At 32.4% G+C, this 12,197-nt stretch overlaps 1 protein-coding gene and 2 non-coding genes across 3 annotated transcripts; all 3 read left to right on the forward strand.

The window, feature by feature from the left end:
- The first annotated feature begins 641 nt into the window (after positions 1–641).
- LOC107022034 (sodium/hydrogen exchanger 2-like) lies at positions 642–8,245 on the forward strand. The gene is made up of 15 exons (XM_015222746.2): positions 642–837; positions 1,603–1,791; positions 2,765–2,883; positions 3,865–3,962; positions 4,516–4,575; positions 5,224–5,270; positions 5,370–5,564; positions 5,999–6,045; positions 6,351–6,417; positions 6,500–6,600; positions 6,704–6,805; positions 6,906–7,044; positions 7,124–7,186; positions 7,317–7,400; positions 7,760–8,245. The coding sequence occupies exons 2-15, from the start codon at positions 1,621–1,623 to the stop codon at positions 8,069–8,071; spliced, it is 1,605 nt and encodes a 534-aa protein (XP_015078232.1). The 5' UTR covers positions 642–837; positions 1,603–1,620; the 3' UTR covers positions 8,072–8,245.
- Positions 8,246–8,413: 168 nt separating this feature from the next.
- Positions 8,414–8,485, forward strand: TRNAP-UGG. The gene has a single exon. It is a non-coding gene; the product is annotated as a tRNA-Pro (tRNA).
- A 2,167-nt stretch (positions 8,486–10,652) lies between these two features.
- Positions 10,653–10,724, forward strand: TRNAP-UGG. The gene has a single exon. It is a non-coding gene; the product is annotated as a tRNA-Pro (tRNA).
- The last annotated feature ends 1,473 nt before the right edge of the window (positions 10,725–12,197 follow it).

Raw genomic sequence — 12,197 nt, forward strand, 5'->3', positions numbered from 1 at the left:
GAAAAATTAATGAATAAGTACATTTTAATAAATAATTACTGATGTTAGCGATACTTTTTATTTATTACTATTTATAGCAATACTATGTTAAATCTGTGATATGAATTAAAAGTGAATTATGTATGCAATATATATGAATTATAAATTTTTTTTTGAAATATATCATGTTTGTTTGGTAAGAATTTGACACAATTATAAATTTATTAAAATGTGTGATAATGTGTTATCTATCATTAAACCTTGTATTATATGTGAATAATAAATTGTTCTCTGTGATATGTATTGAACTTATATTATAAATGAATAAAAAGTGATCAAGTAAAAGTAAATATTATTACTATAAATAATAAATATATTTTTATTATAATATATTTACTTAAGTTTTCCTTGTTATTTTAAGAACAAAAATTAACTATTAGTCAATTTTAAATCTTATTTCTTGACTTTTTTATGTTGATTTCTCAGTATATATAGAATCAATTTAAGAATCCAAATCCTCTGTTTAAGGAAGCAAATAACAAATTTGGAGTATCACAAGTGTAACAAAGTTAGACACATATTTTTGTTTACTTTATAAAAAGTATATAAAACATCCTTTTCCAACTTAGCTTATAATTCTATTTTTTTTCATTCGTATCTTACTCCTTAAGCAAAAAATAAAATAAAATAATTAGTCTTTGTTCTTAATTGTCTTTCATACAATTAATTTTTTGCCTAAATTGCAGATTTTCAGCAAATTAATAGGCAAAAGTTTTTGTTACTTCACTTTTTTTCATTCATTTAGTTGTGATTTTGCCTCTGCATTTGCTAAATTGCAGATTTTCAGCAAATTAAAAGGTAAAGTTTTTATTACTTCACTTTTTTTCATTCATTTAGTTGTGATTTTGCCTCTGCATTTGCTCTGCAAATTGAAGGTAATTTTATGAGTATCTCTGTTATGTTATGAAAGGGTTATATATTTTTAGTCTGTTTAGAAAAAAATTATTTTTTGGGGGCAATTATTTTATTTCATCTTTTCGTATAGTATGTTTAAGATTACAAAATTAATAAATATTTCGGTGAATTCTAAGTATTTTTAATTTAAAAATACACAAATATCGTCAAAATTGAAACAAAGGGAGTATTTTAAAAGTATTCGTATATAATCTAGACAAGGTGAGAATGACAGTGGTGGAAATGGGCGAAGATTATGTGTGTTGGAGGGTGGGGAGGATATATAATATATTCAATGTGTAATGTCATTTGTAGAAGTTGTTTTTTGCATCCATGGGTTAAAAAAAGAGAATTTTTTTAACTGTTAATTGTCATTTGTTGTTTCATATGATTAGAGACCCGAGTCAGGATTTGAAGTATATGGATTTTGAAGTCGTGATTTGAAGTGTATGGGTTTTGAACTTTGAACCGAACTCATAGCTTGTATTAGTTACTGGAACATTGATACATAGTTGTGGCAATGTCAGGAATGTATACTTGTTTGTATCTATTGTGTGTTTAGTTCACTTAGATGAACAATTGTAGTTGAATGAAATAGTAGGTGGAGTATCCGCTAGCGCCCTTTCCAGGCACTTAGTGAACCTGCTGACACTTGTGTTTCTTGACCAGTTGTGGCTAGTTGCAATCATGGGGTTGGATGCTGTGGCGAGATTGGGGGTGAGTATATTGTCGGATGGTGATCAGGTTTCTGTGGATTCCATAACTCTGTTTGTGGCTCTTCTTTGTGGATGCATTGTGATTGGTCATCTCCTTGAAGAGAGTCGTTGGATTAACGATTCCATCACCGCTCTTGTTATCGTGAGTCCTCTTTCCTTTATTGAATCAGTGTTGTTTGTATGCTTATATAAAGGACATCGCTTACAATACTGCAATTTTAGCCCGATCACACACACATAAAGTATAATGTTACCTCTTCTACGAGCTAGAAAAGGGAATGCCCTTAGTAAGATTTGAATTCTGCACCTAAGTGGTGTAGAGTGAAGTTGTAGCCACAAGACTGCAATTTTAGCCGAGCACACATACATAAAGCATAATGTTACCTCACCTACGAGCTAGAAGAGGGAATGCCCTCAGTAAGATTTGAATTCTGCACCTAAGTGGCGTAGAGTAAAGTTGTAACCACAAGACTGCAATTTTAGCCCGACCACACAAATATAAAGCATAATTTACCTCATCTATGAGCTAGAAGAGGGATGCGCTTAGTAAGATTTGAATTCTGCACCTAAGTGGCGTAGAGTAAAGTTGTCACACAAGACTGCAATTTTAGCTCGAGCACATACATACATGCATAATGTAACCTACAAACTATAAGAAGGGGTGCCCTTAGTAAGATTTAAATTTTGCGCTTAAGTGGCGCCAAGTAGAGTTCTAATCACAATACTGCAATTTAGCCTGAGAAAACACATATACATGCATAATGTTACTATATATACGAGTTAGAAGAAGGAAAGCCCTTAGTAAGATTTGAACTTTGCATCCAAGTGGTGTGAAGTTGTAACCAGTAGGCGCAATTTTAGTCCATGCACGCATTGCATAACATTACCTCTTGTATGAGCTCGAAGAGGGAATGCCCTTAGTAAGATTTGGACTCTACACCTAATTGGTGCAGAATAAAGTTGTAAACGCTGGACCACAACTTTAGTCTGTGTAGACGCATATACATGTATGAATGCTGATATTTATTGGGAAAATTTTCTTCAACACATTTTTTTAGTGGACTATGCTTTTGGATTTTTTCTGCAATGGATGATCTTTTTTGTTTTCGTGGTAGGGCTTATGTACAGGAGGCATCATTTTGTTAACTACTAAAGGAAAGAGCTCTCATCTCTTAGAATTTGACGAACAACTCTTCTTCATTTATGTTCTGCCACCCATCATATTTAATGCTGGGTAAGTTGTTTTCTTTCTTGCCTTTATAGTGACGTGTCAATTTTAATGGGGTTGCCACAGTTATTTGAGTTCGTTTATTGCATTGTTGCATATTACAAGTTTTGTTCTCTAATCTGAATATGGAAGAGAAAGAACATTTAGACTAAGGTGTTTAGCCCAAAAAAGGTACAGTTGAATACTTGAATTTATATGCAAGGTTTAAGGACACATGGATTGAGTCAACGAAAGTATGAAACTAGAATGACATAACCTGTTGAATCAGTATGAACAAGACAAAGAAAATAACAAAATGAAGAATTTCAGTTTAGAAAATGTGAAGAGCCTGAATTTCAGATCTTGTAGCTATCACCAGATATCTTGAGTTTATTGGTAATTCCTTATAATAACGGAGCTTAGTATCTTGACAAAATAGAAGTAAAATGATACTATATGACTTGTGTCATGATCAGAATCTCATCATTACTAACAGAAGATACATGCAGTATTTATAACTGAACGTCCAAGGACAAGACTTACGAAATACGCCTTCTAATAAAACCTATTAATTTCTTATCAATTATCTTAAAGCAACGGTTAGTGATTCCATAAAGGCTGTATTCTTGATCCTGTTCTAACCGGTTGCGGAGTAAAATTTAATCTCATGTTTTTGGAGCTAGATGGGCCTTACGGATGTGGTACCGATCACTTGTGCAGATCTTGTATAAAGAAGACTGCTTCCACCAAACACACTTAGAAAAGATGCCATCCGTATCATCTACTGATCACATCCTACGTGTTCTTTTTGCCACGTTTTGCTTCCTGATTGGCCCGAGTCTTGAGCCTGATTTTTACCATATACTGTATACATAAGGATTTTCCACATTAACGCCTGCTGTTGTTATTGATAACTGACAATTAGACAGAAAACAAAAAAAGAACGAGCTTGAAGTTTTTTAGATGTTAAATTCTATGAGACTGACTTCAGCATTTGCACCTTATCAGTTTTCAGGTGAAAAAGAAGCAGTTCTTCAGGAATTTTGTGACCATTATCTTGTTTGGTGCCGTCGGCACATTGATATCTTTCAGCATCATATCATTTGGTAGGCCCTACTTTCTCAGTCCTCTTCAGTCAACTTAAGAAAGTGAATACCTTGCGCAAAGGGAGCTGAAGCGAGGTTCTTTTTTGATTGTTCCGATGTTAAATGAGCTGAAGTTGCACTCTAATATTAACATTTTTACTTTGTTAATGGTTGTAGTGATCTTGGAGGGGGAAGTTGGTCATAGGCTAGAGTTAGTTGAAATCTGAATCGATTAGGGAAGGCGTGAATTAGCATTTGAATGACGTGTCCGTAACTCCGTATGAATTAGCATTTGTCGTTCTCAAAAGAACAAAAAAGAAAGAAGAAGATCAAGGTTACTGTATTTGTATATTCCAAGTGTATTGTCCTTTCTTCTACTGCATAAAGCAAAATGGTTTCTTAATAGTTAAATTCTTTACTGTGTAGAAGCCAAAAACAATTTACTCGTTATCAGGTTTTACCAATGGTTCATTTTAGTCCTCCTCCTTGAGAATTTCACTAGTTGTTGCTTTTGTTTTTAGTTTTTACATGGGATATCTCTCTTGTTCGCCCTAACTTGAAAATTTTGTTTTAGGCGCAAAGGAGTTACTGGGAAAGCTTGATATTGGCTTTCTGGAGCTACGAGATTATCTCGGTACCAGTCTTTCCTCTTCTTTCGATTGCAGTTGATGTTTCAGGTTATCAATTGTAGACGTTATACTTTTGGTTGTTACAATAAGGCCTCATTTGCTTAAGAGTAAGCAAAGGAGAACAATGACTTATATGAGGGTTAGGCACAATATATTGTGTTTTATCATTTATGTATGTATATTGGTTGCAGTATCTCATTAGCACAAGGAAAGCTTCTATGCACTAGTAAAAAAAGTTCCAGAAGATATTTTAAGTTATAAATTTAATTTCCACCTGTAAGTTCTTAGTATTTTCTTGGATCCCTTATCTCTCGTCATTTCTCCACCTCAGCCACCTTGGTACCATAACCTTGTGGGAGTATTTTCTTTGTCTGGATTTGAGTGCATAAGAACCACGTTGCTTAGACTCTTCAAAAAAGTCAACATGTGCATGTTGGATCCTCCAAAAGTAATGCCTTTTTGGAGGATTCGACATAGGTTTGAAAACATTTTTGAAGAGTATGAGCAACATAACCTAAGAAGTAATCGTCATATAATAATTTGATTTAATGATATGGATAAAGTTTTAAGCTCAGTCTTTCCACGGTTGGCATTTTTCTGATAATTGATTTTGACCTCTTATCTTCTGATAATTTCAAATGCTATTTCCGTAGCGATTGGGGCAATTTTTTCAGCAACAGACTCTGTTTGCACCTTGCAGGTATGGATTTCCTTATACACTGCAGCTCTACTATGGTAAAATGGATAATTATTGATATAGCAACTTGTGTAAACTGAGCGTTATGAGTTTAATTCTCAGGTGCTTAATCAGGACGAGACGCCTCGATTGTATAGTCTAGTCTTTGGGGAAGGGGTGGTAAATGATGCAACATCTGTGGTGCTCTTTAATGCGATCCAGAAGTTGGACCTCTCCCACATCAACTCAAGGGCTGCCTTAGTGTTCACTGGAAATTTTCTCTACCTATTTCTTGCGAGCACTTTCCTGGGAGTTTTGGTAAGTAGCATACTTTCTTGCTTTATGTTTTACGTGCATTCGCCAATCCTTTCTACGTTTTTCCTCTAGAAGTTTGGCCCATGTACTGTGGCTGATCATCCTCCGTATATATTTTCTAACCGACAAGCTAATAAGACATGAGTCCCTCTTCGGCAGACTTCTCCTTTTTCTCATCAGGCCACGGGGTACTAACAGTCGTTTCACGCTGTTGTTGTTTGCCATCCATGAGAACAGAGTTTACTATCCGATTTGCATGTGTTAAGCATGCTGCAATTGTTCATCATGTGCCAAGATCAAATTCTCCATAAGATTTATAGTTGCATCACATATAGCTTTCTTATTCGCTCGGCTCCAATATTTTTTTTCTACCCCCTCGTTTGATCAGATTATGCTAACCATCTATCATTATTACGACATCTTGCTTTTGAATGCAGATTGGATTGCTAAGTGCGTACCTAATAAAAAAGATATATCTTGGCAGGTATTCTTCTCTTTATTCCATTTTTCTTTTCTTATAGTTTAATTAATTAATTAGTTTATTACTATTTGCCATTCATTTCGCGTCCAATTATTAATTTATCTGATTTTCTTCTGCACATCACCATTCAAGTCTTTGGCTCACCTGTCTACACAAGAAAAAGTGATTATAAATCTAAGAAAATTCTTACTTGTTGAATGCTATAAGCTACTGTAGGAGTTTTTTCCTCTCCATATTATAAATCTACGTGTATATACCTAAATGTATTCGGCGTTTGTAACTCTTAAAGCCGTCTATTCCACTTGTAGGCACTCAACTGATCGTGAAGTTGCTCTCATGATTCTCATGGCTTACCTTTCATATGTGATGGCAGAAGTAAGTTTCTGTACAATGTGAACACTTGTATCGATATAGTTTATGTAATTATTGATCGTGATAATTTGTCCTTGCCTTTCAGCTGTTTGACTTAAGCGGAATTCTTACAGTATTCATCTGTGGTATTGTCATGTCACACTATACCTGGCATAATGTGACCTTTAATTCTAAAGTGACAACAAGGTATGTTTACACTAAGAAATCACTTGTTCTGAAACGTCTTTATCCTTCTTTAGGTTACGTACGTGTTTAATTTCCTAGTTTAACTAATTTTATTTTTTCACAGACATGCTTTTGCAACACTCTCATTTATCGCGGAGATTTTCATTTTCCTTTATGTTGGTATGGATGCCTTAGATATTGAGAAATGGAGATTCGTTAAAGACAGGCAAGATGTCATATCCATTTCATAAATTGCGTCTCCGAGTTCCAATTATTGGCCTTTTAACCTAATTCAATTCTCATTTTGTGGATTTTCTGTTTCATAGTCCTGGAAAATCTGTTGGGGTAAGCGCTGCGCTGCTTGGTCTGGTTCTGGTTGGAAGGGCATGTTTTGTGTTCCCGTTGTCTCTTTTATCCAATTGCTTGAAGCGATCTGAGCATGACAAGTTTGGTCTTAAACAACAGGTTATATCTCATTTTTTGTCCTAAAGCAGCCTGTGTTGCTAAATCTTATCGGAATAATAATAATTCATCAACTTCACAGGTTACAATATGGTGGGCTGGTTTAATGCGGGGATCTGTTTCCATGGCATTGGCTTATAACCAGGTCGATTTTTGAACTTATCAGCTCTTCTTCTAAAATGTGTATGGCACATGTGTATGGCTTTTTCAGAAAGAATGTATTTGTATTTTAAAAGTGACATCGCGTTTATTGAAGCGTGATACCTGGTGTGCAGTTTACGAGATTTGGCCACACACAACAGCCAGGAAATGCAGTTATGATCACCAGCACAATTACAATAGTCCTCTTCAGTACAGTGGTAACTTCTTCTTTCCTTCCTCCAGTTCATTTTTTTATGTATATATACTATATGTTGAATTCCCTTGATTTTAGCGTGTTTACCTTTTGACGTTCGTTTGTGAAAATCCTGGATCCGTCATTGCTAGCCCTTACCCCAAAATGTGATGAAAAAGTAGTCCTCACATATTTAAAAATTTGTATGCATTCATTGGAAGATAAGAAAGTTCTCATGGAGTCAACATTCTTCATTTACAACAACAACAACACTTCAGTCTTAAACAAGTTGGTGTCGTCTATATGAATCATCACTGACCATGTTACTTAAGAAGGACGTAGACGTTATAGTGACTTAATTTCGATTGTTTTGACCCCTTTTAGGTGTTTGGGCTGATAACCAAGCCTCTTGTAAGGTTCTTGTTGCCTTCATCACAAGGTTTCAACAACCTGATCTCTTCTGAACAATCGTTTGCACGCCCACTTCTCACTAACGAGCAAGAACTCGAACTTGAGATGGGAAATGTTGATCCCTTACAACCATCTGGTTTGAGTATTCTACTGAAGCAACCTTCTTACACTATTCATAACCATTGGAGAAGGTTTGATGATGCTTTTATGCGACCCCTGTTCGGAGGCAGGGGATTCGTGCCCGATGCACCTGAGTTGTCAAAGGGAGGATGTGATCAATATTGACAGTGTAAAAGCAGCAGAGTTTCTTGAATTTGCTGTTAGACTTCAGTGTAAAGTTCTTTAACTATGATAAGGGCGGAGCTAAAGGGGATTCATGTAAATCTTCTTGATTAGAAATTTACATTGTATATATACAACGTTGAAATTAGTTTATATATAAATCTTTTTACCACTTTATACTTTGGATCTCTCTTTTGTAAAAACTCTGCCTCCATCACCGAGTTCATATTTCTTACTTACTGTTGCATGTATCATTGACAAACATAATTTTTACTTTTTTTGTTATTAGTCAGACTAAACACTGGATATAATTTATAGAATATTTTGTAAAATGAGAAAAAATGTGGGCGTTTGGTCTAGTGGTATGATTCTCGCTTTGGGTGCGAGAGGTCCCGAGTTCGATTCTCGCAACGCCCCAAAATTATTTTTTGTTGTCTTTTACAAATCGCAATCAAATTTTTTTTTATCGGAATTCCTTTATATATAAATATAACTTATTGTGATTTATATGATACATTTAATAATAGGTTTTACTTGTATAATTTTTTTTTGACTAAAAATGTAATGTTACATTAACAAGTCTTTGTGATATAATTCTGATCGTAGTTTTTTTTTTTTAAAAATGTAACATTACATTAACACTTTGGTAGTCTTTTAAAACTATAAGTTAGTTGTTTAATTTGGTAGCTTATTTAAAGGTGACTCATGTATATGTATTAAATTATACACAAGTAATATCACGTTTGATAGCTGATTAGAAGGTAAATTATTTCTGTATAAAATTAATATGGTGTTTGGCTTGTAAAACTTGTATACTTAATATATAAATTATGACGAAATTTGTGTATTATTTTATACACAAGAGAGGATAGAGTAATTGATATATGATAAATCCTTTGGGGTGGCTTGGTGGTTTGGGCATTGAAACTTCCATTTTGGAGGTCTCAAATTTGAAGCACCTAGCCGCGAAAGCTAAGAGTTTTCATTTTTGGTGTACGGGTAACTTATTTCCTATATATTTACCATTTTATTTCTTTTCTTTCCTTTTTGTTTTGTAGTTCTTCAACCATATTGTTATAACAATATGTCTAATGTAGTTCAAAATGAGATTCGAAAAATATACGTATATCTTATCTTAACATCATAGGTGAAGCGGTTGTTTAACTTCACTTCTAATCCAAGGTAAAGTGGCCACCTAGAAAAAACTGACAACCAAATTATCTCTATAGTGCAAATCTCACAACTTTATCCTATCAGAGTTTCTTTCTGGAATTATTTATCAGATGTCCAATATTTTATTGTGAATTTGAATTTTTTTAATTGATTTTCAAAGTAAAAATGATAAAGAGTATTTGAAAATTAAAAAAAATAATTATTTTTCATAATTGTAGATAATATATGGTAATTACTAGTTCCACTATCGCTATAAAAAGGGACAAAAACAAAAATGCATTGGGGATCATTCACAAACTTGATTATGAACAAACTTTGTAAATTTTAAAGATATACCGTACAAAGGCAACATAGTATATTAGGTTATATATTCCAATATATAATATTATACTTAGGTAAATTCATATTATTTTACTCCTATGTCCCTAATTACGTGTCTATTTGTTTTTTAGTTTTTCGTAATTACTTGTCCATTTTGACAAATCAAGAAAGAACAATTTTTTTTACCTATTATACCCTCAATTAATTATTTTAAAAATGTAGAACTTTTTGAAAATCTTAAATGTTTAATTCATTCACTTCACAATTAATAGGAGTAAAATGATAAACTCACAATATAAATTATTATATTCTTAATAGGTGTGTCAATTCAAAAGTGGACAAGTAATTAGAGACAGAGGAAGTACTAAATTACATATAATTTTTCAATCATACCAAACACACCCCTACTCATAAATGGAATTTGGGATAGGTGGGTGTACAAAGTCCTTATTCCTGTGGTAGAGTGTATTAGAAAAAATAATGTGTGCATTAGTTTTGTGTATTACTAGTATCTTGTTTGGTAGTCTTTTACAACTTGCATTAGTTATACACTCTACTGTGTATTAAGGTGTGTATTGCTAATACCATGGTTTTATAGGTATTAGCAATACAATGGTTTTAATGCATGCATCAGCACGAATAAAGATCCAATTGTGCCTCAAAACCTTTTTTACATTTTTTCTATCATAATAGTGGAGGATATCTTTGTAAATTATTTTTTTCATGCAATGCATGCTATTCTTTTATGCATCAAATCAAACAGTGGATAAAAATAATCTATGTATAAGTAATGTCATCATAATAATACATGCATTGTTAATGCAAGCATTACTATACACTCTATTTAGCATTATTCTTAAACACTCTACCTAACGATAAGAAAAACAACAAATATTGTTTTTGATAAGATTCTCAACTCGAAAAAAAACCTTGTTAAATGAAATTTCTATGAAAATTAGAGGAAACATCACTTGAAGAAAGAATGTATTTCATTACCATTTTTATATTATACAACTTGCTAGTTGCTACTATAGTCAAATTAAATATATAATTAGATATATTAATAGTCTACAATTGGAAGAAACAATGTGGGCGTTTGGTCTAGTGGTATGATTCTCGCTTTGGGTGCGAGAGGTCCCGAGTTCGATTCTCGGAACGCCCCAAAATTATTTTTTGTTGTCTTTTACAGATCGCAATCAAAAAAATTTTGATCGGAATTTCTTAATATATAAATATAACTTATTGTGATTTATGATACATTTAATAATAGGTTTTACTTATAAGTCTTTGTGATATAACTCCGATTTTATTTTTTTAAAAAAAAAAAAATGTTAAGAGACCAAGAAAAAAATGCCGCAATGAATAAGCGAGATTAGATCTTCTCTCATCAAATCAAAAAAAAAATGTTGCCTTTTTGTGGTACTCCTTTTTTTTTTTCAATTATAGGACAAAAAGAGAAAGACTTAAAACTTTTAAAGTGTAGTTTAACCTCTTTCAATATTGCAATTTCACAATCAAAGTTTAAAAAGACAATATATGACGATCCATATTGAAGATTCGCAAAAGAATCTGCAATATTATTCTTATTTATTTAAATCTTCGCTTAAATTTTCTGAATTAATAATCATATGCTACACACGTGTCGAAAAACTAGTTATATGAAATAGTGTATAGATTTCCTTATTATTATTCCATGCATTATTATAACTATGGCTTCAATATCCTTTTTCATTATTTTCTTCTTTTCTTTTGCCTTTTGTATTTCTTCAACCACACTGTTACAACATGTCTAATGAAGTTCAAAATGAGTTTCGAAAAAATAAAATGCACGCATATTTTATCTTTACCTCATAAGTGGTGAGGTTGTTTAACTGCACCTCTAATTCAAGGTAAAGAGGCCACCTAGAAGGAACTGGGAACCAAATTATCTTTAAAGTGCAAAATCTCACAACTTTATCCTATTAGAGTTTTTTGGTGGAATTATTTAACAAATGTTTAACTATATTTTATTGTGAAATTTGAAATAAAAAAAATTATTTTCAAAGTAAAAATGATAAGAGTATTTGAAAATTGGAAAAAATGTTTTTTTAATTATTATTTTCATATTAGTAGAGAATATATATTGATTCCTAGTTCCACTAACGCTATAAAAAGGGACAAAAACAAAAATGTATTGGGGATCATTCACAAGACATAAAAGTGTTAGTCAAACTTAATTTATAAACAAAATTTTGAAAATTTAAAAAAATACCATCCAACGGGCAACATAGACTATTAGGCTATGCATTTCAATATATAATATTATACTTAGGTAACTTCATGTAATTTTACTCCCGATGTCTCTAATTACGTTTTTTTTAGTTGTCCCTAATTACTTTTTCATTTTGACAAATCAAGAAATGAAAGTTTTTTTTAGCATATTATATCCTCAATTAATTACTTTGAAAAATGTAGAACTTCTTAAAAATTAAATCTTAAGTTTTAAATTCATCAATTTCAAAATTGATAGGTGTAAAATGATAAATACAATATATCAAATCGTATTCTTTATAGGTGTGTCAATCCAAAAGTGGACAAATAATTCGGGATAGAGGGGATTACGTATAATCTTTCTCGATATATATATATATATATA

Source organism: Solanum pennellii, chromosome 6, assembly GCF_001406875.1.
Source record: "Solanum pennellii chromosome 6, SPENNV200".
Classification (NCBI taxonomy): Eukaryota; Viridiplantae; Streptophyta; class Magnoliopsida; order Solanales; family Solanaceae; genus Solanum; species Solanum pennellii.

Bases quoted from the DNA above. Each gene is read 5' to 3' on its own strand.
- LOC107022034 (XM_015222746.2), top strand. From the start codon at position 1,621: ATGGGGTTGGATGCTGTGGCGAGATTGGGGGTGAGTATATTGTCGGAT. The intron at 6,418-6,499 runs GTAAGTTTCTGT...CTTGCCTTTCAG, and splicing joins TTTCATATGTGATGGCAGAA to CTGTTTGACTTAAGCGGAAT. The intron at 6,601-6,703 runs GTATGTTTACAC...ATTTTTTCACAG, and splicing joins AATTCTAAAGTGACAACAAG to ACATGCTTTTGCAACACTCT.